Source organism: Myxocyprinus asiaticus, chromosome 40, assembly GCF_019703515.2.
Source record: "Myxocyprinus asiaticus isolate MX2 ecotype Aquarium Trade chromosome 40, UBuf_Myxa_2, whole genome shotgun sequence".
NCBI classification, from domain to species: Eukaryota; Metazoa; Chordata; class Actinopteri; order Cypriniformes; family Catostomidae; genus Myxocyprinus; species Myxocyprinus asiaticus.
Genome location: NC_059383.1, coordinates 14419752 through 14446571, shown reverse-complemented (window position 1 = coordinate 14446571; position 26820 = coordinate 14419752). Strand labels below are relative to the sequence as shown.

General features: G+C 38.4%; 1 protein-coding gene across 1 annotated transcript in view; it reads right to left on the bottom strand.

Moving 5' to 3' along the window:
• Window positions 1-10241, bottom strand: part of LOC127430515 (uncharacterized PE-PGRS family protein PE_PGRS54-like) — a 36747-nt gene extending 26506 nt beyond the window's left edge. The window contains exons 1-26 of the mRNA XM_051680345.1: window positions 10166-10241; window positions 8239-8457; window positions 7864-7905; window positions 7476-7670; window positions 7343-7369; window positions 7021-7245; window positions 6280-6306; window positions 5961-6137; window positions 5837-5863; window positions 5635-5754; window positions 5498-5524; window positions 5231-5410; window positions 3738-3860; window positions 3313-3387; window positions 2998-3192; window positions 2822-2914; window positions 2662-2709; window positions 2518-2568; window positions 2388-2420; window positions 2219-2293; window positions 1970-2011; window positions 1535-1864; window positions 1403-1429; window positions 1065-1154; window positions 876-1019; window positions 736-765 (exon numbers count right to left, since the gene is read on the bottom strand). Of these exons, the coding sequence (XP_051536305.1) occupies window positions 736-765; window positions 876-1019; window positions 1065-1154; window positions 1403-1429; window positions 1535-1864; window positions 1970-2011; window positions 2219-2293; window positions 2388-2420; window positions 2518-2568; window positions 2662-2709; window positions 2822-2914; window positions 2998-3192; window positions 3313-3387; window positions 3738-3860; window positions 5231-5410; window positions 5498-5524; window positions 5635-5754; window positions 5837-5863; window positions 5961-6137; window positions 6280-6306; window positions 7021-7245; window positions 7343-7369; window positions 7476-7670; window positions 7864-7905; window positions 8239-8457; window positions 10166-10241 (2698 nt within the window). The remainder of the gene's footprint in view (window positions 1-735; window positions 766-875; window positions 1020-1064; window positions 1155-1402; window positions 1430-1534; window positions 1865-1969; window positions 2012-2218; window positions 2294-2387; window positions 2421-2517; window positions 2569-2661; window positions 2710-2821; window positions 2915-2997; window positions 3193-3312; window positions 3388-3737; window positions 3861-5230; window positions 5411-5497; window positions 5525-5634; window positions 5755-5836; window positions 5864-5960; window positions 6138-6279; window positions 6307-7020; window positions 7246-7342; window positions 7370-7475; window positions 7671-7863; window positions 7906-8238; window positions 8458-10165) is intronic.
• Between the last annotated feature and the right edge of the window lie 16579 nt (window positions 10242-26820).

Genomic DNA, 26820 nt, shown 5'->3' with positions numbered 1-26820 from the left:
TAGGGCATACAATAATTGTAGGGCATATAATAGATCAATATTATTTTCCTTTTAACAAAAATGTAATCAACTATTGAGCTAAAAACTGTAGAAGTCTGTAGACATTATGGGAAATAAACTTTTCAATTCAAACATAAAATAATTTACAAAGCATTAAACCCTTAAAACTGAAATTTCAGTAACAATTTACAATACAGTTCCATACGTTAACATTAGTTAATGCATTAGGTATTATTAACAAACAATGAACAACATATTTTTTACAGCATTTATTAATATTTGTTAATGATAGTTAATAAAAAAAATACTATTGTTCCTTGTTAGTACATGTAAGTTCATAGTGCATTAACTAATGTTAATTAAATACAACTTTTGATTTTAAAATTGTATTAGTATATGTTGAAATTAATATTAACAAAGATTAATAAATGCTGTACAAGTATTGTTCATTGTTAGTTCATGTTAACTAATATTAACAAATGGAACCTTATTGTAAAGTGTTACCAAATTATCTTATGCATGTGAAGAGTGCTTGTGTGGTGACTATTGGAGATTTGAACATTCAGCCATTTTATGTTTATCTGCCCAGCTTTTCTTTTGTCTGTTGCAGACTGTTCTAAATGTTATTGAGCACAGTGCAGACAGATATTTACATTTATCTGTACATTTATTAATACTTATTTGCCTTTGCCAACATATATTTTATTGTAAAAGTTAGAATTTTAGGTGTTTTACCATATTTTCGTGCTTTGGCTGCAGCATATCCTGAAACATTGAATAATTGTATTCATAACTATGCTGTTGATGGCAATGTTAACATTCAACAACAAAACAAAATAATATTTAACTAATATAATAATTTATTTTCAAGATACCTCCAGTATCAGCTACAAGTCCAGTTCCAAGACCGCCTGCTCCTAAACCAGAACCTAGGGGCCCACCAGTTCCAAGACCACCTGCTCCTAAACCAGAACCTAGGGGCCCACCAGTTCCAAGACCACCTGCTCCTAAACCAGAACCTAGGGGCCAACCAGTTCCAAGACCACCTGCTCCTAAACCAGAACCTAGGGGCCCACCAGTTCCAAGACCACCCACTCCCAAACCAGAGCCAGGAACTACACCAGCTCCAAGTCCACCAGTTCCTGTTGCTAAAGCTGGAATAATAAGCCAAATAGCCAAAAAATTAACAGAAAACAAGATGATCCTTTTTTATTTTTTAGTAAGAACATTTGTGAAGCTACATGATAAAGTCAGCAATGTCCATTTTTTTTAAGTAATAGTGAAAATTCACAGGGTTTGGATATAAGATTTGATTTCTCAACACATGTATCTTTTTTTACCAGGAAAAAGATAGTTGGATGCCATGTTATTATATATAATATGCATCACTGGGTTTTCTTACCATACTTCCGAGCTTTTGCCCCAGCACCTAGTGAGAGACAACAAGTGGATATTATAAGACTTGAGCAAGTTTCAATATTTTTATATAATGTATAAATATGTCTCTCTAAAATTCAATAAATTGTATAATTACCACCAGGATAGGTACCAACAGCTCCTGGATAAACGATTCCAGGAGTTACACCTCCAGCCCCAGGAATGACTCCAGCACCTGGTACACCACCTGCTCCTGGAACAACACCTGTGCCTGGAACCCCACCTGCGCCTGGCACACTACCTGTGCCTGGAACACCACCTGCACCTGGTACACCACCTATGCCAGGTAATACACCTGTACCTGGTACACCACCTATGCCCGTTACACCACCTGCACCTGGCACACCACCTATGCCAGGTAACACACCTGTACCTGGTACACCACCTATGCCCGGTACACCGCCTGCACCTGGTACACCACCGGCCCCTGAAAAGAGAGTCAGCAATATTAATCATGTTGTTTAAATATTTTGAAATTCTCACCTATGAGTCTTTTAAATTAGTCTTTTAACATTTTTCCTCCATGACTTACCATACTTGGCAGCTTTAGCCTGAGACTTTGCAGAGTTTGTACCTTAAATAAAGTAAGAAAATAAATTACCAAAAATATACAACTCTAAACCCTATGGCAAATAAATCTGTCTTAAAACAATGAGTGCATAACTGCACCATGCTTTTTGAAAACCAGGTACAATGATTGATTATAACTCTCAGTACGCTGGTTGATCCTAAACTTGAATAACAAGGTATACTGTAGATGAATGGTTCAAGTCTGGAATACCTCCAGGCTTAGGTAATATTAGGGGATATCCACGGAATACGCCTGGTAATTGTTGACCAAAGCCTCCACGGCCTCCTACAAGAGAAAGGTTAGCTCATTCAGTTAGACCTAGTTAGTTTTCACACCTCTTTTTGAAAAAAATTGGTCTTTCAATTTTATGTAATCTTACCATTGGATCCGAGTGCACCTTGACCAAGCTGACCTATAAACGAAAAAAATTGTGAAAGAGAGGCTTGAGAGAAAAGTTTTATTGTTGGATATTTAACAGGACTTTTTTACATAAACTCTGAAAACCATACCTGTTTGAGATCCTGTGGCTACACCTGGCAGAACACCTCTACCACCAAAACCTTAAAATAAAAACAAAAATGTAGATTTGTTGATTTATATGAATAATCTTGGAAAACTGTGGTTAAATATTTCAGCCACTATGATGTTCTCACCTTGTCCAGGAACAATGCCCCCTTGATATAGCCCAGGAATTCCAATACCTTTTTGATTGATTGCAGCAAGATATATAAGAATATAAATCAATGCTCACTTGTCAAATATTTGTTAAACTGTTTTAACATAAGGAGTGCTCTATCTATAGACACAAATTACCTGGCACTGGTGCCTTCCCAGTCTTTCCAACTTTGCTACCAGTAGCTGTCCCAGTTCCAGCTACTGATAATCCAGTTTGAGGTAGAAAAGGTGCTAGGATCCATAAAGGTGACAAGTTATTATTCATGCCAATTTAACTAAGCAGTAGAATAAAAATTATGTCCTTCAGAACCTACCTCCACCAGGCCCAACCCCTGCTGCTCCAAGTCCAACTCCGGTTCCACCAGGTCCAATTCCTACACCTCCAGGCCCAACACCCACACCCCCAGGACTGACTCTTGCACCACCTGGACCTATTCCTGCACCATCTGTACCAACTCCTACACCACCAGGACCCAATCCAATTCCACCAACTGCTTGTCCTCCATCTCCTGATGTGGATAAAAACTAAATATTTAGGGCAGTTTGTTGTGTCAGTATAATTATTGTCAAATAATGTGCTTTGCTGGAGTGGTTTTAATTAATAAACATGTCCTTTAATATACTTTTACCTGGTTTTGGTGGTTTCTGACCACCCCCTCCGGCTCCAGGATAAAGACCTCCCAGGCCACCATATCCACCAAAGCCTAAAAACAAAATTCGTTCAGTAGCAAAGAGTGTTCCTATTTAATTTAAACACAACTTCCCCAGAATACTATCACTTTTAAAAAACTTTCAGCTAATATTCCTTAAATGTCAATTTTTTTTTTTTTAAATTTTACCTATTAAAGTTTTTATGTTATTTTGAGGAATACTATTCTCCATCAATTTCCCTAGTCATCTGGTAGATTTATTTACAGTTTTGCTTGTTTTGTAAAAACTATGATCTTATTACTTATTGTGACATTTTTGCAACAGCAGTTTTTATATTTTTTTTATTTTTTTTAAATAACCATGAGTATAAAATTTAGAAGGAAAGGAAATGTAAATCAGCAACCTGTTGGGTAACCTGTCCCAGCACCTCCAGGTCCAAATAGACTAGCACCAAGCCTTGGATCTCCTGCTCCAAGACTTCCTGTTCCCAATGGTGCACTACCAAAGCCACCAGGCCCACCATAACCTGTAACCAAAACCATAACCATAACTGTAAATGTAGACAATCGGAAGTAAATACACTTTGACAATCACCGACATTACATTATCTAAACTTCCTTAAAGTTCTTAGAAAAGTTGTTTCCTTCAGTCTGTTTTCAGCACAAGCTAATGTACAAATATGTTTGACCAGAAATATAAAAACCATGGTCACTGAGTTTCCTATAGGTTTACTCAAACAAATAAATACATATTTTTTCCCCACAATGGGTAGACCAGGGTACCAGCTGTGTGTAAGTTCTCACATAAGTTAGGACGTAAAGTTCACACTAAGGGCTTAGTAACTACTAGTTAGTTTGTAACTAAGTCAGTGCTTAATTTGGTTGCACCACCTGTTCTTAAGGCAAGACTTAACTAGCAGGTCGTAAGCTCTCCGTAAAGTAATGCGTTGTCGCATATTATGACGTTTACCTGTATTTATCCAATAAACAGCCTTCAAATTTGTACACAGAAGTGTTAAAAAGCTGTGAACTTCAATTTGATCTTGTTACGGTTGATGTTCAAACCTTGTTTATTCATGTAACTGTCAGCTGTAATAAATTATATCCCCATTAAAATATGGTACGTAATAAAAGTAGATTTAATAAATAGTATATTTGCCCTGTGTAAATAACAATATTATAGGAACTGTATCTAAAATAAATGAGGGGTGATAAATAAATACTAATACAACAGGCTGGAAAAACAGACATTTATTCATTTTAATATCCTATGTATATTTTCAATGTGTTGAAACTTGACACCGGGTGACACACCCTGAAAATGGCACTATTAGATCGGTTTGATACTGAAGAGCTGCTTAAAAGTGTTTCTCTCTCTCTCTCTCTCTCTCTCTCTCTCTCTCTCTCTCTCTCTCTCTCTTAAATGTAAATGAGTGTAAATGTCAACATCATACTGTATGTCGAAATGATTGATGCCTGTCTCGCAAAACATGAGCTCATTGATGTCAAAAATATCAGTCTGTTTTTTTATTCCATCAGTTGCTCCTGGTCGGAGTCTGCCATAAATATTTAGTTTATACGTAGGGTTACATCCTACCTAAGTTTAATGGTGCAACGCTCAAATATTTAGTAGTGCGTAAATTGTGACTTAGTGCCCATTTACGCCACAACTAGGCTAAGTTTGAACTTACGCACAGCTGGTGCAACCGGCCCCTGGTCTTTGACACACAAGGGGGATCTTTATAAACAGCCATAAAAGCTGATCATACCTGGTTTCCCAGGTTTTCTGCTTGCTCCTGTGACAGGGCATAAATAATTCATGTTGCTGTGCAAAGTATGCCTAAACTGTATAAACTGTGCAACAGTTCGGCTAATGATAAAAAGTAATATGTCTTACCTGGACTCAAGACACCTGGTCCAATGCCACCAGTTCCAACTCCACCTTGTCCAACTCCAACTGGTCCAACTCCAACTGGTCCAACTCCACCAGGTCCAATACCACCTGTTCCAACCCCTCCAGGCCCTATTCCTCCAGGGCTGACACCCCGTGGGCCATAACCACCAAGGCCTCCATAATCTACAAATAGTACATATATGCAATGAAACTGCCTTTAAATTCTAAAATGAAGTTCATGTATTTTCTTCTAAATAATTGATTTCCAACCTGTTTTGAGGGGCTTTCCACCTAGACCTAGAAGGAGGGAAAGTAAAAATAACTAAACAAAACCCAACGTATTAATGAATATATGTTTAAATATAAGAATAGATATGCTATAATTTAGTTTTTGTTAAATTTCTGACCTCTTCCAGCTCCTCCTGGACCAACTCCACCAGGGCCAAGCCCTCCAATGCCTGTGCCCACACCGGCAGGGCTTAACCCACCAGCACCCAGACCAGTGCCTAGACTTGCACCACCATATCCTAGCAAGAAAAGCACTTGTTAATTACTTTTGTAGTTTAATAGCCCAAATTGTCATTTGTAAGTTTGTTGAAAGTTCCTCACCTGGTTTTCCAGGTTTCCCACCAATTCCTGAAAAGAAATAATGAAACACTCTGTTATCAGAAACATCACCATTAAAGAAGGTCTAGTTTAAAGCTTAATTAAGGACAGTGAAGTTTCTCTCTACTTTGTCCAGGAACACCTGTGCCTATGCCACCAGCAGTCCCAGGACTAATTCCAACTCCACCACCGGGTACTAAACCTCCAAGGCCACCAGCACCTCCTGGCCTGAGTCCAAGGCCTCCAAGACCACCAGCAAGACCTCCAGTTCCAAGAGTTCCTGGAATAGCTTGACCCCCATATCCTGTTTGTGGGAAGCAAGACTCATGTCGGCCTCAACTAAGCCAAAACTTGATTTGCTCAAATTAATGTGTACAGTTGTTTATCATTGTTAGAACTGCAAATATATGAGATCACTTTAATAACTGCTGGTTTCTCCAGCTCACCTGGTTTAGGAGGTTTTCCACCAGCACCTAGATTTAGAAAAATATACGGTGAAAGAAAAAAAGGTGTACTGTCCAGAAAAAAAAACAAATGAATGTTTCTTGTAAATAAGACACATTGAGTCATTCTGTAATCAGAACCAACTTGACACTAAAAAGTTTTCAGAGCTGGTCAGAGTCAAGGCTAATGTAAAACTAAAAAGATTCTGTACATAGGATCTGGGCCCTGGATCCATCCCTGTTTTGTTTTGTTGTTTTTTTCTTTGTAAATTAATGATATTCACTAATATACATATCATGTACGTAATAAACTTTGTACAAGAATAGGTTCTTTTTATGTCTCAGACTGGCTCCAAAAATGCAACTCTAGATGCTAGATTTCATAAAATAACAACAAAAGAAAGAATAACAAATCTAATGCTGAGGTTAAAAGAAAAGAAATGAAAAGAAAAGGAAATAAGCCAGTGCCTCTCTGGCATGTACATAACAGTCATGATCCCGAAAAACATTTGACATTGTTTGTTCATCTGATCATGGCTGCCTTCACATTTAATTTGTGTACACTTATTTCTTTGTCATATTTTATCATACATATTGCTTTGATGTGATAAATGAGACCTTGATATATGACAAAATTTGTAATTTGTTGCTTAAAGGCTCATGTCTTCAGATTTCTTGAGGAGAAATTATAGCCATCTCCATCTCCTCTTCATGAAAATTACATTACATTATATCTAATATTACCTGTTCCAAGGCCACCAGTTCCAAAACCAGCACCAGGACCAATCCCTCCAGGTCTGACACCTCCAGGTCCTATTCCAACAGGTCCTATACCACCAGGTCCAGTGCCTGCTGGACTTATTGGACCAGTACCAGCTGGACTAACTATTCCATGTGTTCCAAGCCAGCCAGTTCCAGGGACAACACCTGCACCACCTGGTCCAATTTCAGGCTGACCTCCATATGCTCCTGTTATATGGCACAATGAAGGTCACAATGGCTCTGACATTGACTATTAATGTAATTAATTAAGGAACAAGAATTTTAGCATGGCATCAAAACACACCTGTCTTAGGTGGCTTGACAATGGACCCTGTGAAAAGATCAAATTGGTTACATTTATTACATCCTATTACTGTTTTTTGTTGTTCTTTAATTGTTTCTTTAGATACTGGTACATTAAAGGTCAAATGTGAAACCTGATCCAAGGCCTCCAGTGCCTAACCCTCCAACGCCAAGACCTGCTGTACCTAGTCCTCCAACTCCTAGACCACCTACACCTGGACCAGCCCCATAACCACCAGGTCCAACTCCCCCTGGTACTCCAGGTCGAAGACCTCCAGCACCCAGTCCAGCACCTTGTCCCCCAGGGCCTAAAAGACCACTTCCATAGCCTGTTCCAAATTAGGTAAGCATTACTTTAATCAAACTCTAAAAGACAACATTTAAATGTTCAGAACCTGCAAACAAGTCAGTTGCATCTAATTGACAGCTACACGAACTGCTGTTACATCAACAATGGCAAACAAAGCAACATGAACCATACTGTTAAAAAATTAACAAGAAAAAGTCAGGAATGGCTCTCACCTCCTGTCTTTCCTGGTTTGAAACCAGGAATTCCACCAATTCCTGCATATAAAAATGAAGAGAGAGAGAGAGAATTGCAATACTTTATTTAGCAGTGCACTTATTTATATTATGAATTATAGATTGTTATCTGACCAAGCCAATTTGGCTTAACTAGAGCACACTGTACTTAACTGGAGATTTTTTTTTTTTTTTTTTTAGGTAAGCATATAATTCAAACAAAACTCTGAATAATTTTCAGTGGATAACATGTATCTTTACACTTTACACAAGTCATAGGTACGGTTGCTAAAGCACAGATATGTAAGCTATGGCCACTTATTGCACATTAAATAGTTCAATTTAATAGTTAAAAGAATAAATGTAGACCCCCACCAGTTCCAGGTCTAATTCCAGTTCCTGGCCCTGTTCCAAGACCGCCAGCAACTAGACCTAATCCTGTTCCAGCTCCCCCAGGACCAACTCCTGGCCCAACACCTCCGATTCCACCACCAAGTCCACCTCCTGGACCAGTTCCAATTGCAGCTCCAGGTCCAACCCCAGCCCCTAATCCAGCTCCAGTTCCACCCCCTGCACCAGCTGGTAAGTAAACTCCTGAGAGAGAAAGAGCACATTAATAATCAGCTGTATCAATAATTTCTATGCAGTAAAAAATGTCAGATAAGTACGTACATAAGGAAGCATTTAGTTTTGATGATACATTTGTTTGACGTAGCAAACTATTACCAAAGACAGAAAATTAATAAGCAGCAGAGTTCACAAGGATATGAAGACTGCCCTGCAAAGGCAAAAAGCAGTAACTATACATTTGGTAAAAACTGAATTATGACTGAAGTCGGGCCTCTTAGAGTAAGATCTGTCCTGTGAGAGACAGGTTTGGCTCAACTATGCTCAGATTCAGAGAAAACAGAGTGAGACTATTGTATAATCCACATTTGCCTTGACAATAAAAAAAACTTTAAAGTCATTTTTCTCAGTTTCAGTGTTGACATTGTTACTGCATTTTGGCTCTGTAGGGCAGAACACCTAATAGAGAATACAATACTATTGACGTCTTGTAAAATAAGAATATTTTCTGAAAAAGTATGTCTGACAAGTACATACATTTTGTGCAAACTGTAGAAATAACCAAATCTGGTGTGATTTTAGTTTAGTCAATGTTTATTAGATTGTACTGTGTGACAGTGCATATAAGGATCTACCTCCTGCAACATATTACCAGTTTATGAGGACCATTCTTGTCCTTCACTCAGTGACGATGTAACATACCAAAGGGGTTATTGCTAATCTCCACCTCCAGTCTTTCGTGTGAAGCACTGAATTCATAGCACTAAATACATTATGTGTCCTCTTGACTTAACCAGTACTGTTTAAGATTTGGAAGGATGGGGAGAGCAAAGAAGGGATGTGAATCATATGGGCAGTAACATCCTATAGCTGTGCTCTTTCCTTCTACAAACCCTGTTGGGGAAAGCTTGTAGGTTGTTAGTATATGGTTTAATGATCTGGACCAGAGCTTCAGTTCTGTTTCAGAGCAGTTCAGATCTTTTTCCTTTTACATGAATAAAAGATGGAAAGTAGGAAATCAAGTAATATCTAGAAACAAACACTTCAAAATGAATGAAAATCTTTCAAAAACTGGTTATGCAGAATATGGGCAATGTTTATGAAAATCCATCTGTTTTCATGTTGTACTCTTTATGAATGCATCATGTAAAAAATTATTTAAAAAATTACATTATACTTTTTTGAAATTTTTTCGTCAAATGGATATGCATCATATTTCACTCATAGAAAACATGTGGCATTCATTTTTTTATTAAAAAACATAATTCCTCAAATTGATAGTCTACAGGTCTTAGATCTTTTGGATGATCAGACAAAGAATAAAAATAAAACATGACCAGAATTCTCTTATATAAGTTTCTAGCGCACCTTATTTTAATAAACAGCTTGGAACAGAATTAAAAGTTGGCAATGTAACATCTCCTGCACAAAAAGCTTCTTAGAATTGAAGATCCTGTTCAAATTAGACCCATTTCATTGACAGTACATGCTATAAATAAAACTGCACCAACACACCAAAGTATTCCCTCACAGTGCAGCAATTTTAATATCACTTGCTTATGTTTAATTCTTACAACTTGTACCCATGTCTAAAACATTGAGAACATAGAATATGAACTGCATGGCAACCTGGCTTCAACCATCAGCAGTGCGAAACTGATATTCAGTTAGAGTTGCTGCCATGGTGGCAGTATACCTGGAATACAATAAGATATAAATTTTTGAGGCACCTTACCTCCTTGAAGGGAGGGTCTACATAGAACCAGCAGGAGAAATCCACGTAAGAGCAGAGGTACCTTACTCCAGGCCATTCTGCTCTGTAATACCCCTCTCCACTCTCAAACTGTGGGTTTTATCCCCCAAAAGCAAATCACTGCACACCCATGTCTTGAACAAGAAGGATAAGGGGTGGGGGGTCAGTATGAGGGAGAAAAAAAGAAAGTAAGGATGGAGAAACACTACGTAATTAGGGAAACCAACACACTTGGGTCTTGTACATTGGGGGTTTTTTTCTGTTTGTTCTAACCCCACCCCACCCCCAACCCCCTTAAATGACTGGAGCTAGTGCATTTATTTGGGTCAATTCTGCCAACAAGAGTCAAAGCATTGGCCAAACATTAGAGAAAGATATTCTGGGATGGGAGAGAGAGAATTCGGGGAAAAAAAGAGAAAGGTTTAAAGAATGAAAGACACACTTATTCTCTCTGAACGAAATGTTCTGTCCGCCAGATATCCTCATGAATTTCAACCACACAGTTTTTTTTTTTATCCCCAATCAAACTCAGCAAGTAATCGTACCAGATAAGGTTATTACGTGATCTATTGTTTCCACCTACGGGGGAGTAAGTAACATTTAAGCACAAGACCCATCATTCAATCATTCAAGGAGGAGGAGAACTCACATCTGAGGTTTAAAGTCACTTGGCCGGGTTCCAGTTATATCTCTATTGTTATTAAAGTATGGGTCCCTGTGGAACACATGAAATCATGTAAGGGATGGAAAAACATTGAATGGGTGTGCATTGGAACACATTATTGAAAGTTGACAACACAGATTTCACACTCTGTAGCCTCAACTTGGGTATTAACGGATAAATCATGAAAATTGACCTTTGGAACAACGGTTCATCGTTACTGCTCAGTGTGATCTCAGAATTGGAGGTTTCCAAAAGGGACAAATGCCTAAAAAGCCTTTTAGTAATGAAGTTAAATATTTTTCTCCTTACTAGGCAATAATTAATTGTTATGAACTTCAAAACTTTATAGGCTGAATTGTATTTAGAAAAATGTTATTGCTCAGAGGTTGCTCTTTCATAGCTCAGGAGACTTAATAGAGCAATTTTTTTCTTTTTTTTCTCCCCTTTTCTCCTCAATTTGGCATGCCCAATTCCCAATGTGCTCTAGGTCCTTGTGGTGGCGTAGTGACTCACCTCAATCCTGGTGGCAGAGGATGAATCTCAGTTGCCTCCACGTCTGAGACTGTCAATCTGCACATCTTATCACGTGGCTCGTTGAGCGCGTTACCGCGGAGACCTAGCGCGTGTGGAGACTCACGCTATTCTCCGCGGCATCCACGCACAACTCACTACGTGCCCCGCCGAGAGCGAGAACCACATTATAGCGACCACGAGGAGGTTAACCCAACGTGACTCTACCCAGGCCAATTGGTTGCTTAGGAATCCTGACTGGAGTCACTTAGCATGCCCTGGATTTGAACTTGCGACTCCAGGTGTGGCAGTCAGCGTCTTTACTTGCTAAGCTACCCAGGCCCCTCCTTAATAGAGCTCTTAATTGCGTTTCATTTAAGTATAAACTTTGTCTCAGATGTTTTTAGGGGTTAGACACAAATGAGACATGCAGTAAGAGTATAGAGCTTTATAATTAACGTGGATTCCATAGCTCAGGTAATTTGGTCTGAGCACTGTTTGAAACATTGTTGAGATCAGAAATACTTCTGAAAGACTTTTGGAGATATATATGAGGTTACACAGGTTTTTTTTTTTTTTTTTTTTTTAGAGAAATCTCTGAGAAGCACAACATTTAAGTCTCCATTTGTTTGCATTTTATCTAATTGCTTTCTAGGTAAAACAACTGAGATGTTAAAGAGATCTAATTTGTGAATTTTCTGACAATACAAGCAGGAGTCATTTGTCACCCACTGCACTAAAACGGCTTTAAGCAGCATTTATCAGCTTGAAACCTTCTATATTCTGACAGCCATACTTAAAAGGTATCATTTTGTGTTTTATGATAGCATTTCTTCTCCAAGGTTATCACCCAGTATTTCCATATTACTGGTCACTTACACTCATGGGTGGTTATAATAATCACTTACAACTGCCTGTTGGATACTTGCGTATGCATACATTCTGGCAGTTTGTGTCCAAATTTTGCAAAGAAACCAAAGGGGTTTTCTGGAAAGGCACCATATACCCCCACCCCTTGCTGAGTTTTAAACCCTGATTGTCTAGCACTCCTTGTTTGGTCTGGAGGAGCTTTGCCAAAAAGTCTGCATTCAAGCACTAGTTGTGTTTCAGGCTATTGGCAAGGAAGAACATTAGGTCATTCCTCTACTGATAGACACTTTCTTGAATTGAATGTAAAACCATGTACATAAAAACCATGAACTTCTGAGTGTATGACCCTGTTTACACCTTGTATCTCATGTGATCCAATCACATGTGGTCAGGTGAGACACATGTTTAAACCTGGTCTCCTAAATGAGTTTCCTGTGACCTCTTGTGATCAGATTTCGAGGGGTGGGACCCTCACTATGTCAGAGTGTTACTGCATAACATTAAAGCGCAACAAAGTCAGAAAAGACAAAGAAAGTGTGAAAAAATGTTGCACTGTTTCTCCAAGATGCAGCTGAAATTTAATCTAAGCACAAACGCAACATTTTGAACAGAACTGTCTATTATTTTAGTGAAGTACTTGTGAGAGCTGAGTTTTTGATGTTCATGCTTCTCATAAGTGTCCCTACATGTTGAAATCAGAATCAGAATCAGCTTTATTGCCAAGTATGCTTACACATACAAGGAATTTGGCTTGATGACAGGAGCTTCCAGTGTACAACAATACAAAAACAATACAAAAACATATGTACATACACACACAGACACACACAGACATACATACACACATACACATACATTGTGCAATCTAATACAAATCTGTTATCTGTTATGTACAGTGGAAATAAAAATCTGTTATGTACAGTGCAAATGGTTTTGGGTTTTTTCTAAAAAAAAACAGTGCTGCCACAGTGCTGTTTAGAATGGTGAGGGGGGTCAGTGTTGGTGGTGTTCCTCCTAAAGTCCACAATCATCTCCACCGTTTTGAGCATGTTCAGCTCAATGTTGTTTTGACTGCACCAGACAGCCAGCTGTTCAACCTCCCTTCTGTATGCAGACTCATTGGATTCTCGGATGAGGCCGATGACAGTGGTGTCGTCTGCAAACTTCAGGAGCTTGACAGAGGGGTCCTTGGCGATGCAGTCATTGGTGTAGAGGGAGAAGAGTAGTGGGGAGAGCACACATCCCTGGGGGGCACCAGTGCTGATTGTATAGGTGCTGGAAGTGAGTTTCTCCTGTCTCACAAGCTGCTGCCTGTCCATCAAAAAGCGCGTAATCCACTGACAGATAGACATGGGAACAGAGAGTTGGTGTAATTTATTTTGGAGTATAGCTTTGATGGTAGTGTTGAAAGCCAAACTGAAGTCCACAAAAAGGATCCTTGCATATGTCCCTGGTCTGTCCAGATGTTGCAGGATATGATGCAATCCCATGTTGACTGCATAATCCACAGACCTGTTTGCTCGATAAGCAAATAGAAGGGGATCTAGAAAGGGTCCAGTGATGTTCTTCAGGTGGGCTAACACCAGTCTCTCAAATGATTTCATGACCACAGACGTCAGAGCGACAGGTCTGTAGTCATTAAGTCCTGTGATTTTTGGTTTCTTTGGGACAGGAATAATGATTGAGCATTTGAAGCAGCATGGGACTTCACACTGCTCCAGTGATCTATTGAAGATCTGTGTAAAGATGGGGGCCAGCTGGTTAGCACAGGATCGAAGACACGCTGGTGAGACGCCATCTGGGCCTGAAGCTTTCCTCGTCTTTTGTTTCCGAAAGATACGGCTCACATCATCTTCACAGATCTTAAGTGCAGGTTGAGTAGCAGGAGGGGGGAGGAGGGGGGTTGCAGGAGGTGTTGGTGTTTGTGTGAAGTAAAGGTCAGAGGGGGTGTGAGATTGGGCCTTTCAAATCTGTAGTAGAACACATTCAGGTTATCAGCCAGTTGTTGGTCCACCACAGGGTTGGGGGTAGGAGTCCTGTAATTTGTGAGTTGTTTCATGCCACTCCACACTGATGCAGGGTCGTTAGCTGAAAACTTGTTTTTCAGCTTCTCAGAGTATCTTCTTTTAGCCACTCTGATTTCCTTGTTCAGTGTGTTCCTGGCCTGATTGTACAAGACTTTATCCCCACCCCTGTAAGCATCCTCTTTGGCCTGACGAAGCTGCCTGAGCTCTGCTGTAAACCACGGTTTGTCATTGTTGAACTTTAAATAAGTCCTAGTAGGAATGCATATATCCTCACAGAAACTGATATATGATGTAACAGTATCTGTGAGCTCATCCCAGGTCTGTGGCTGCAGCCTCAAAAACACTCCAATCCATGCAATCGAAGCAGGCTTGTAGTTCCCGCTCTGCTTCATCGGTCCATCTCTTTACAGTCCTTATTACTGGCTTGGTTGATTTTAATTTCTGATTGTAGTTTGGAAGATGAACCAGACAGTGATCAGAGAGTCTCAAAGCTGCTCTAGGGACAGAGCGATATGAATCCTTTATTGTTGTGTAGCAATGATCCAGTATGTTCCTGTCTCTGGTGGGGCATGTAATGTGCTGTTTGTATTAGGGCAGTTCACATGTGAGATTTGCTTTGTTAAAATCCCCAAGAATAATAATAACTGAGTCCGTGTATTGTTGTTCCGTGTCTGTGATTTGATCAGCCAGCTGTTGCAGCGCCGCATTCAAACACGCGTTTGGCACGATATACACACTCACCAGAATAAATGAGGAAAACTCCCGCGGTGAGTAGAAAGGCTTACAGTTAATAAAGAGTGCTTCCAAATTGTTCAGTGCTGTCCGGAATGGTTTCACTCAGCCAGGTTTCTGTGAAGCAAAAGGCAGCAGAGGTTGAAAAGTCCTTGTTTGTGTGGGTGAGGAGATGTAGTTCGTCCGTTTTGTTAGGAAGAGAGAGGAGATTCGCAAGATGAATGCTCGGCAGCATTGTTCGAAAGCCCCGCCAACGGAGTTTGACCAGCGCACCAGCTCGTCTCCCTCACCTGCGTCTCCTAAACAACAAAGCCACGCCTCCAACTAAAATGTCTAGCAAAACGTCTGAATATTCAAAAACCAGGAAAAGATTGTCTGGTATAAACTGTCGAATGTTCAGCAGTTCGTCTCTGGTAAAACTGACTGGAAAAAGATTACTAGAAACAGGACAAAGAAACAAAAACAACAAAACAATATCATGATGATCACACTGAAGAAGATCCACAGTGTTCTCATGCTTGTGTATGAATCCACTTTTTCAAACCAGTTTGGATCACCAAAAATGCATCTTAATACCAGGTGTAAATGGGGTCTTTATGTGTGTTATTATGTATGTTTTAAACACCTGGCAAAAACACTCAATAATCTCTCAGTAATTAGTAGTGATCGCTAAGGCAAGCATCACTTTTACTATCGTTTATATGTAGGGTTAGAGATTTGAACAAACCCCTAAACCTAAGTATTAAACTTCAGCAGGTAACATGAATGATACCTCACATCATGCAGCTTACTGAGAAGAGATGTGCTATTACTATTCTAAGTGATCATACTCTGGTGGACCATAGAACGAATGAAAGAATACCGGACACTTACAACGTACATTGGAGGGAGCTGAACCATATCATATTCTAAGACTTGAGGGTGGGCCATTTTGTCTTTGGCCAGTAAGGAACCAACTAGAAACCATACAGATCACCCTAGCAAACACCCAGCAATGCCCTAGAAACCACTCACAACACCCTAGCAACCAATGTGATATAAATGTGCCAAAAACCATTTAGCAACTGCACATCAACTACCTGACAGCCATCTATTACACTCTGGCATCATGGCGTCGAGATTTGCATGGACCGCAAAACGCATACTTTCTTAGAAAATCTAAAAAATATAGTTAACAGTTATGGATGTGGATTTGCACTCCTCACTTTAAAAGCCACTAACCATGTAATGATCATTTGGCCAGAGCAGTGACAACAACTAAACCTTAAAACAGCACTGCACCTGTTATTATTTATTTAGGTTAAAAGGGTACCCTACGGAATTCTGGGCTCTTTACTTGCAGGTGAACATTATTTTGCTTTATTTACGTCCATTGTGCTTCAGATCTGCTCTTCTGTGCAGATGATACTAATGGTTTGAGGTTTACTATTTTCACCAAATGATCACCATATCAGAGCCAATCTGACTAGCTACACCAAGAGTCACTGATAGGAAGAAAGTGCTACAAGACATATATAAGTAAAATATGCTGTCTGAACAAGTAGTATATTTTACGCCATAGTAGCCAAACCTTCTTTCCTTTGTTTACTCACATGACGTAACACGCAAGGATGATTTACGAAAGCCTGACATTTTCCGACAAAATGAACCCAACAGCTATGAATGTAAAGTCATTATTGTAGGCTTTCTTTAATGACTCGGGGTAAGGCAAGAATGTGGTTTTGAACAGAGATTTTTATGTACTGGCTCAATAATGGTATTTTGTTCATTTAAAATGAAAAACTCAATGTGAAATCCTCTGTAGTGTACATGTACATTTACAATAAAAGGTAAAACAGGCATCATAATCATGCAAGATTGGAGGAAATGCCTCTCAGTCTCTTCTAAAAGAGTTCCCATATTCACACAATGACATGTTGATATCCAGTAACCAGACAGTTTTAAAACAAGCTGAGCTATGCTTGGCCTGGGTAAAAACCGATAAGCATGCTCAATGTCGACCAAGTTACACTCTTGTTTCAGGGATTTAGGCCTGATCCAGCCAATGTCAAAAGAGTTTTGTTTCAAGGGGGTGGATAAATAGTATAGAAGTGTGCTTGTTCTGCAGTACAATCCTGTAATTGGAAAGAAAATCTGTTTTACTGCCATTTTAACATAGTTTGAAATAGCTTTACATTGACACTTTGATGGAGGAACATAGTTATGTGGTGAAATGTGTGGAATAATAAGACCTAGAGGAAAAAAGATGAGATGTATGTCTATACCAAGCCAGTTAGAAGAAATGCACAAGAATCAGTTTTGTTTATTGATAAGTGGTGATCTAATGAGAATGAGATGCACGCTTGGCATCTGATTTATTTTGGAGAGGCCCTTTGACCAAAACATCTACTAAATTATATCAAAGAAGGATCATATAAATATCTCCAACATCTGTTTTTTTTATTTTTTATTGTGCTCTAACAGACTGCTTATGACTGTATATTATTAACTCACCCAGCTCACCCTTGTCCACATAAAACAGTTACGCACACAGTCTTGTGTCCAGCACCTCGCACCCAATGTCAGTGCAGAGGCGTGTCACAGTTATGAATAAAGCTGCTGACTGAAGAGTGCCCATTTTCAGTTTACCTAACGTCTACCTTGCGTTTACCTAACGTCTGCTGTCTATATAAGGGCTGGCACACTGAGTGATTTAGCTCCCCAGCGCCTCACTATGTAGCGCGGCTTCCTTGGCTTTTGAAGGGGTATCAGAGGGTTCCAGGGGCCCTTCAGATAAGCTGGTCCTGGTGCTGATATTTCTCAGACTAACTCTTGTTCAGGCCAGTTTTAATAACTGATTCCAAGTGAAAAAATTATTGTTTTATTTTTGTCCCCAGGTGGGTAACAGAAGATGTGCTAGCCCTGAATATTAACATCTAGCCAGCATATTTGACTTTATCTCCCTAGCATGCATATGCAGTCCAGGATACAATTTGATGGACGTTCTTGATAACATTACATATTTTGTCAATACAAATTCATTTTAATACTAGTTTAGATTGTGTGAGAAAGTATGTATAGCTGTTGTAAAAAGTTTTGGATAAAAGCATTTGCTAAATGACAGCTTGCTTGTAACGTAGCTTGGCAATGACAGGCAGACGATGATGATGATGATGTGAAGAACCCAAATGCAGTTTATTTACATCAGTGAAAATCAAAAACGTGAGCAAGAACAAAACATAAACATGAACTTGACTAGACTTGACGAAACTTGATTGACTTGACTTGACATGGAACAATGTTACACCAACAATACCTGACAATGGACCATGGCAAACATGAGGGTATAAATACCTGGACAAGGGTAACAAGACAACCAATGAACAAACAGAACTATAAACAATATAACAAGACTAATAAACGTAAACCGATGACAAACTAGAACTGATAACGAGTTAACAAGACTATAAACCAATGAAAACAAGACACATGAACATGGAGGGAAACAGGATATCACATGACCAGGAAACACATGACTATAAAACAGGAAATCACATGACATGAAACGGGAACTAGACTTCCAAAATAAAAGACACGAACACAAAACATGAACAAAAACACATTAAACATGACATTGCTATTTACCTCCTTACTAAATACAAATCTGAATATGAACAAGATATTTAGCATTCCCTATAGCCTGTAATAGGCTGTAGCCTATAAAAGGCTGTAATAAATATATGTAATTACATACAGTATATTTATAACAGATGGGAAATGAAAAAGACCCATACATATAAACATGGGTCAAAATGTAATATATACTGTATATATTATATATACACTGTGTGTGTGTGTGTGAGCGTGTGTGTGTGTGTGTGTGTGTGTAAACTTTCACTAAATGTGAGGGGGAAAAAATCACATGACCAAAGAGACCTTAATTGAGGTGTTCCTTAAATGTCAATTGAAAAGAGACTTGTGAAAAGTATAGCAAAAAAGTTGGGGGGAAAATCGGTCATTTTTATCCATTTGCATTTCGGGGTTAAACAAAGAAACAAAACACCCCTCGCACACCTGGGTGGTTGCGGGCTGGTGCATAGGAAAAAAGTTAATATAATGTAAAGAATAGAAAAATTCCTGCAATTGCCTGAATAAAGTCTTTGGCAGAAACATTGCTATTTTTGGCACTAAACATACAGTATAGCCTATATACACTATATATATATATACCACCCCCCCACCCCCCGGCCAAAAGTTTGGAATAATGTACAGATTTTGCTGTTTCGGATGGTACTTTAATTCACCAAAGTGGCATTCAACTGATCAAAGTATAGTCAGGACATTACTGATGTAAAAAAACAGCACCATCATTATTTGAAAAAAGTCATTTTTGATCAAATCTAGACAGGCCCCATTTCCAGCAGCCATCACTCCAACAACTTATCCTTGAGTAATCATGCTAAATTGATAATTTGGTACTAGAAAATCACTTGCCATTATATCAAACACAGTTTAAAGCTGTTTGTTTCATTAAATGAAGCTTAACATTGTCTTTGTGTTTGTTTTTGAGTTGCCACAGTATGCAATAGACTGGCATGTCTCAAGGTCAATATTAGGTCAAAAATGGCAAAAAAAGAAACAGCTTTCTCTAGAAACTCATCAGTCAATCATTGTTTTGAGGAATGGAGGCTATACAATGCTTGAAATTGCCAAAAAACTTAAGATTTCATACAAAGGTGTCCACTACAGTCTTCAAAGACAAAGGACAACTGGCTCTAACAAGGACAGAAAGAGATGTGCAAGGCCAGATGTACAACTAAACAAGAGGATAAGTACATCAGAGTCTCTAGTTTGAGAAATAGACGCCTCACATGTCCTCAGCTGACAGCTTCATTGAATACCCGCTCAACACCGGTCACAAGACAGCCACATCTATGGCAAGTGCTACAGGAAGTGTGGGGTGAATGTCACCTGAGTATTTGGACAAACTGACAGCTAGAACGCCAAGGATCTGCAAAGCTGTCATTGCTCCACGTGGAGGATTTTTTGATGAGAACTCTTTGAAGTAGTTTAAGAAGTTCTGAACATTTTTTTCAAATTGTAATAGTAATTTTTCACATTATTAATGTCCTGACTATACATTGTGATCAGTTGAATGCCACTTTGGTGAATAAAAGTACCAATTTCTTTCCATAAGAGCAAAATCTGTACATTATTCCAAACTTTTGGCCACCAGTGTAAATACATATGTATGTATGTATATATATATATATATTACTGACCAAGATTTGAACTGTTGACAGGAATACAGTGAGAACCCAACTGGATATCGTTTGATTGATTTAGATGGAGCAAACACCCACTATGATTTTTATGAGGTAAATTCTGCTTAATTGTTTACTTCACAGCCAGGGGCGGTGCCAGGATTTTTCACAGGGGGGCCGGGCAGGGTCCTGTTTAAATGAGTGTTATATCATCCGACAGGGCCCCCACTCTAGAACCACCCCTGATCACAGCAATGCAAGTGTAAAGAAATGTAACATAAAACATTGACATGTAAAACTGGCCAAATTCAAAAGTAAAAAAAAAGTTGTAAAATGGGTCACAAGAGTTGTAAGGAGCTGGCAGAAAGATTATATAGTGCACAATGTAATACTATATAATGTTATAGAGTCTCTAGAAAATGACTAATCTGTAAAAACATCTTAAGAGGTGTCATTAAAAGTGGAGGTCAAATGCTTAGAAAATTATACTCCTAACAATGACCTTTATTCAGCTAAAATGATCACGCTGCAATTGCTCTGACGCAGCTTTAAAAACAATGTTAAGTGTCTAACGTCACATGAGTTATGTTGGATGATGTCGTTTGCCATGTCAAGCCCTCTTCCCATGAGTCAATATGCTGAACTGTCTGTTGAAAACAATAACACAACAATAATATCGTCTTAGGAAAACTATTAAAAGAAGCGCAATGCGAGGGGTTCATTAATCAAAATGTCAAGTAGCCGGACCAAGAGGATTGTGAGAAAGCAAATCTTATCCTGAAATCCTCATGTTACTGTTGGGTTTCTCAAGGGATGTCAGAGTGAAAGGTAAACCAGTTTGAATTACACGCAATATTGTCATTCCATTCTCAAATGGGGTGTTGAAGGAGACAAATTGTTTTATATAACAAGCTAAAAATGTATGACCAAATTCCTATATCTAAAACTAGATGTTTCCTGAAGAACTGAATGTTTTTACCAGTCCCACCCCAGATCAAAGATTATGATCTTAAAGGATGTAGTTCTGTTCATGTCCTTCCAAACCTGTATGACTTTCTTTCTTATGCAGAACACAGAGGGAAATTTTTTATGAATATTCCGGTTCGTTTTTTCAATTCAGTGGGAGTATATAGTGCCTCACTTTAAAGCTTAAAAAAGGACCTAGAAGTATCATAAAATTGTCCATGTGATTCATGCATCATATTCCATGTCTTCTGAAGACATAAATAATAGGTTTTGGTAAGAAACATCCCAAAATGTAAGTCATTAATTGAAAATCTTGATGTCTGTTGAGCATTCATGGAGAGAAGCTCGTTCACTGTGGCACGCATTCACGTGAGAACTTGCATTGTTTATAAGCTCTCACATGAACACACATGCAAATGTAAACAAGCTTCTCTCATAAGGCTCATGAACGCATATTACACTCATGAACGCTCATGTTTTTAGTGTTGTTTAGCGCTAAAAACAATGCAAGTTCTCGTGTGAACACGTGCCACTGTGAATGAGCTTCTCTCATGCACGCTCATGTTTTCAGCATTGTTTAGCGTACAATGGGCTTCATTTTTTATAAAAAAAAAAATTATCTACATTTCGGGATGTTTCTAATCAAAACCTATCATAAGCTTTGGAATATGACAATATGCGCAAGTGGCATGAACCAATTTTATGATGTTTTTGCATGATTTTGTAAGCTTTAAAGTGAGGCATTATCAGGTACTGTTGTATCAAATTGTTGTATTAATTAAAACATCTCCCTTTGTGTTCAGGTTTGAAATGACAAAGGAAAGTCAATGATGTTAGAATTTTCTTTTTTGGGTGAACTATTCCTTAAAGTGTTTTCCTGTGTGCGTAACTGTTTTATGTGGACAAGGGTGAGCTGGGTGAGTTAATAATATACAGTCATAAGCAGTCTGTTAGAGCACAATAAACTATTCCTTAAAGTGATTCTTTGATTCAACCATTTTGCATGGCATTGAGGTGAACTTGTGTTTAATCGCAAGTCTTTTGTACCCTAAAGTACTCTTCTTTTATTTATTTTTTTTACTCTAAACTTTTAAATTCATATTTATTATGTTTTCTAAAAATGAAAGTCCGAAGAGGTTATTGACAGTAATTGGTGTCAAGTTGGAGAAGTCTAGTCATAAAAGTTGAATTGACCGAGTTCTGTGAGTCACTTTAATCAAAAACTACACTTTGGACAGGGTTGAGCAAGAACATTGACCACCAGCATAAACAAATAGATTTGCTTTCTAACAGTAGGAAATGAGGTTGAGAACCCTACAGCTTTACGTGTGCCAACGTTCTGCCGTAATTTAGCAAATAGAAGGAAAATGTCTTCACCTCACTGGATTGCAGATGTTTGACATTCCATGACTCTGAAAATGACTGAGGTAAGAACATGATTTCAGTTCTGTCTCAAATGAGGCTTGTTCACTAGACTGGGCAAAGACAGGATAAAAAACAAATCTGCGTAACTCAAGCATAGTGTGAGGTCATTCTACTAGGAACCGAAGTCGCCAGCAAAAACAGGGTCATCTTTGCTGGGAAACTACTGCTTTGAAAAATTTACCTGGGATTGTATAATCATTTTGATTAATGTTAAGCAATGTTTACACAGCACACAAGGACTCGTGCAGTTACTTTGCCCAAATGTTTTCTTTGTAAGAAATTACATATAATCTAACAAGATTTTCAAATTTTCTGCAGTAAATGTGAGTGGTGCTTGTCCATGGAAAACTCGTCACCATGATGCAAGGGTATTCTGGATTTTGGCCAGGAAGTTGCTATTGATTTGCCAAGTTGTTTTGAGTGGATTTTAGCTTGTTGCAATGCAGTTTCTAGATTGTTCTGGGTGGTTGCTGGGTCTGTTTCTCTTTCAATGTAAGTCTATGGGATTTTCTCGATTTACAGACAATAACATTAGTTACTGGAAAATCTTAAGTCTGATCCCTTACAAAAGTAACCTCTTCTCAACAAGCCACATGATTAGAGGGATCATGTTCATAACACAAATGGTGTGAGATGAATAAGTTGATTAAATACATTCAATTTGTTTTCCCTTACTTTATTGGGCTAGAGACATGGGGTAAAACGTTATTCAAAAGTAACATTTGTTTAACCTGCTTTCTTTGAATGGCTGTTAGAGGAAAAGCCAGTACTGTGACAAAAATAGTTTTATTTAAAAAAAAAAAAAAAATCTGGTCTAAAAACACATTTTTAGTGTAGAATTGTGTCAGCACTTTATATAATGTTAAAACCCCACTGGAGAATAGACCTCATCTGTGACAATTCAATGATTGTCACAGGAGTAAATGAGGATAAGACCTTATTGATATTATCCAATCAATGCAAGGATTGGTGCCATTTATCTAAAAGGAAAACATTCTATTTATTATCAGTGACACCCAACTAAACCTTTTAGGTTTTCACCTCAAAATATAGAATCTAGTAAAAATATTTTACCATGTCTGGTTATGAAGAGATAACAGAATGTGCCCAAAAATAAAAACAGATTCAGATGTTTAAAAACGTGAATTTGTATGTAGTCATCGGATCACATTCTATTTTAAACTAAAACAAATCCCCTTCAATGTGGTTTAACTTTAGACGTTGAGAGTTTTAGTGTTTCAAGCTTTATATTTACCCCTTCCTTCAGTCTGAAGTCATCTTTCAGTCAGTTGTTGTTGATAGCAATGCTGACCCAAGAAGAACAGACATGATTACTGTTATCAATGTCAAGTCAAAATCATCCAGCTGGAAGCACTTAAATTGGATCTGGTCTGTGAAATTGAGGAACTTTCACTCTTGACATCATTGTAATGTAATGGGGCCCATCCATATGTTGAAAAATGTAACAACAACAAAAAAAATCATTTTATTTCTAATACCAAAGAAGAAACAAATTTGAAGCTATAGCTATAACTGAATTTGGTCAACTCTTCTTCTGAACTAAAATAACTGTTGGTGTAATTTTATATGCAAAAAATGTAATTTTTAAATTACAGTTGAAAATAACCTCTTCAGTTGGATAATTTATAGGTCAACCATTTAGTGAAGCACTCAATCAGTATGTTTAAGGATCATCCACATTGAAAATACAAACCCAGTGAACCTTGGTTGTAGAGTCAAAGTCTATTTTATTGGCTAATTACATAATAATTATTCATTTAAAACATAATTTTATAACATTTTCTGGCCTCTTTGCAAACAGTTTCTGAATGATTCATGCTGCGGGAAGTTGCCAGTCAAATATGTCCCATCATGTATGCTGCTGTTCTCTGATAAAACACATGCTGGTATTTGATTTGAGTGGAACATGGGGTTGTTAGGGTTCCCCATGCAGTATTAAATGTGCACTGATTTCAAGCCAAGTGTTATCAAAATACGTTCATGTATTTTATTCTATTTATTTATTCTACATGGAGGTAATTTGTCTGTTGAAAAAATAATTACACAAACATATTAATTCTTTGCATTTTTGGTTGGTGATCTGGGTGGGTAGGAATGGTAAATTTGTTTTTCCGTCTGGTCAGTCTGATACTATACAGAACGGTTGTGGCTGGTCAGACTGTTATCAGTATGACAGAAATTAAAACAAGCTTTAGCTGGCAGGTTTTCCAAAAAGGGGTACACTTACTTAAGCAGGTACTTGAGCAGGTTACATGGTACTCACATTTAAGGACTTAATTTTACATCCTCCACTGTTCTTATTATTAAAATTGGTACAAATAATGGTGTATACACTTGTGGGGGATATTTCATACATCTTAAAGTACTACACTACCCATAATCTTGAAGACAGATGCACCATTCAGATAATTTGCTGTTACAGGAACTGGAAAAGAGCTCAGAAGGGACCGTCCACTCTCATTTACCATTGCGAATGACATAATCGAGCCCCCTTTCATTCTCAAACCAATTTTATATCGGTATATGTATCTGTAGCAACAAATATATGGTATATTATAATTGTAATACCTGACTTACAGTCAATGGTTTTACATTGTACTGGGATTTCTTATTTGATTCCGTTATAACAATGCTTCATGGGATGAGCGATGTCTCTTTTTTTAAATGCTAAATTTAATTTAATCAAATGGTGTAATGTTGTGATTCATCTGGGAACTGGTTGGTTTGGTTCCATTCTCTGCTGTTTTTCAATAATTTGCTATGTATACATGCACTAGACAGATGTCTTTGACCATTGCGCTGTCTCACTGTCTTGAGACACGTCTTGAGACTCCTGTGGTCTGTTCTATTCGTACGCTGCGTCTAGCTTTTTTACAGTAAGAAAGAGTTTCATTTAAACGGCCCCCATCTCATTAATGTTGAGAATAACAATTATTATTTAACATTTTTAAATGCCCATGGAGAAAATGAATGGAACAAACACTTCCAGATCCAAAGTCGCTTAAAAAGTGGGCGGTCACTGTTGCTCTCTGTAATGGTCACTTTTTTTGTGATTAATTTTTTTTATTGATTCATACCTTAAACAAACCAAAATCAAAACATATATACACAGAATCATATTTAACCCCCACTATTACTCCTCCCCCTCCCAATCCCCAACCCCACCCTGACCCTCAACAAACATTCCTGTGGTCACACGAGTACACACACACACACACACACACACACACACACACACAAAAAAAATTATATAATAATATTCACATACATTAACAACTACACCTCTCCACTACCCCTCCCCAAGAGCCCTCCAAAAATGCCAAATATTTGCCCCATTCACAAACGAGTCCAAATTCCCCAGTCTTCTAGATGACCCTGCTTCGAAAGCCGCCACCATCCCCATCTCTGAATACCACTCCTGAAATGGGGGTGCTCCAGCCGACATCCTTCCCCTTAAAACAGTTTGTCTGGCGATCATGACACAGGTTAGGACGCAATTTTTTATATGTTTATTCCCTATATTGATGACCACCCCATCTCAGAGTCTGGGGCAAAATGAAATTTGAGTGCCCAATACGTCACACATAAAACTCTGAACCTTCAACCAAAATTCTTGGATCTTAACACAGCACCAAAAAACATGGGTTGTGTCTCCATCTTCTGATTGGTATCACCAGCAGGTGGGTGTGTCTTTAAGACCAAGCTTATACAATATAACGGGGATCCATTAGAATCGACGTAAAGACTTGAACTGCATAAGGCGCACCCTTGCATCTCTAGATGCAGACTTGGTGTTTTTTTAGAATCCTAGCCCACACTCCCTCATCCAATACCAAGTAATCTCCAGTAACATAATCTCTCGATAGAAGTTAAAGCTCCGTCCCCCAGACTCTGATTTAGCAGGGAGTAATACACTGATGCCTCATGACCTTTTCCAAAAGCAGTAATCACCACTCCCATAGTGTTTACCGCTTTAGGGGGTGTATGCTACTCCCAAAAATAGTACAGAGCAGGTGGCGCAGCTGTAAATACCTAAAAAACTGAGATCTGGGAATCCCAAAATGTTGAACAAAATTTTCTAAGGATCTCAACACTCCACTCTCATATACCGTAGGTCACCAAGTGTAGTAACCCCCCTCACAATCCACTCTTACCAGCAGAAAGGGGACTTATTAATAC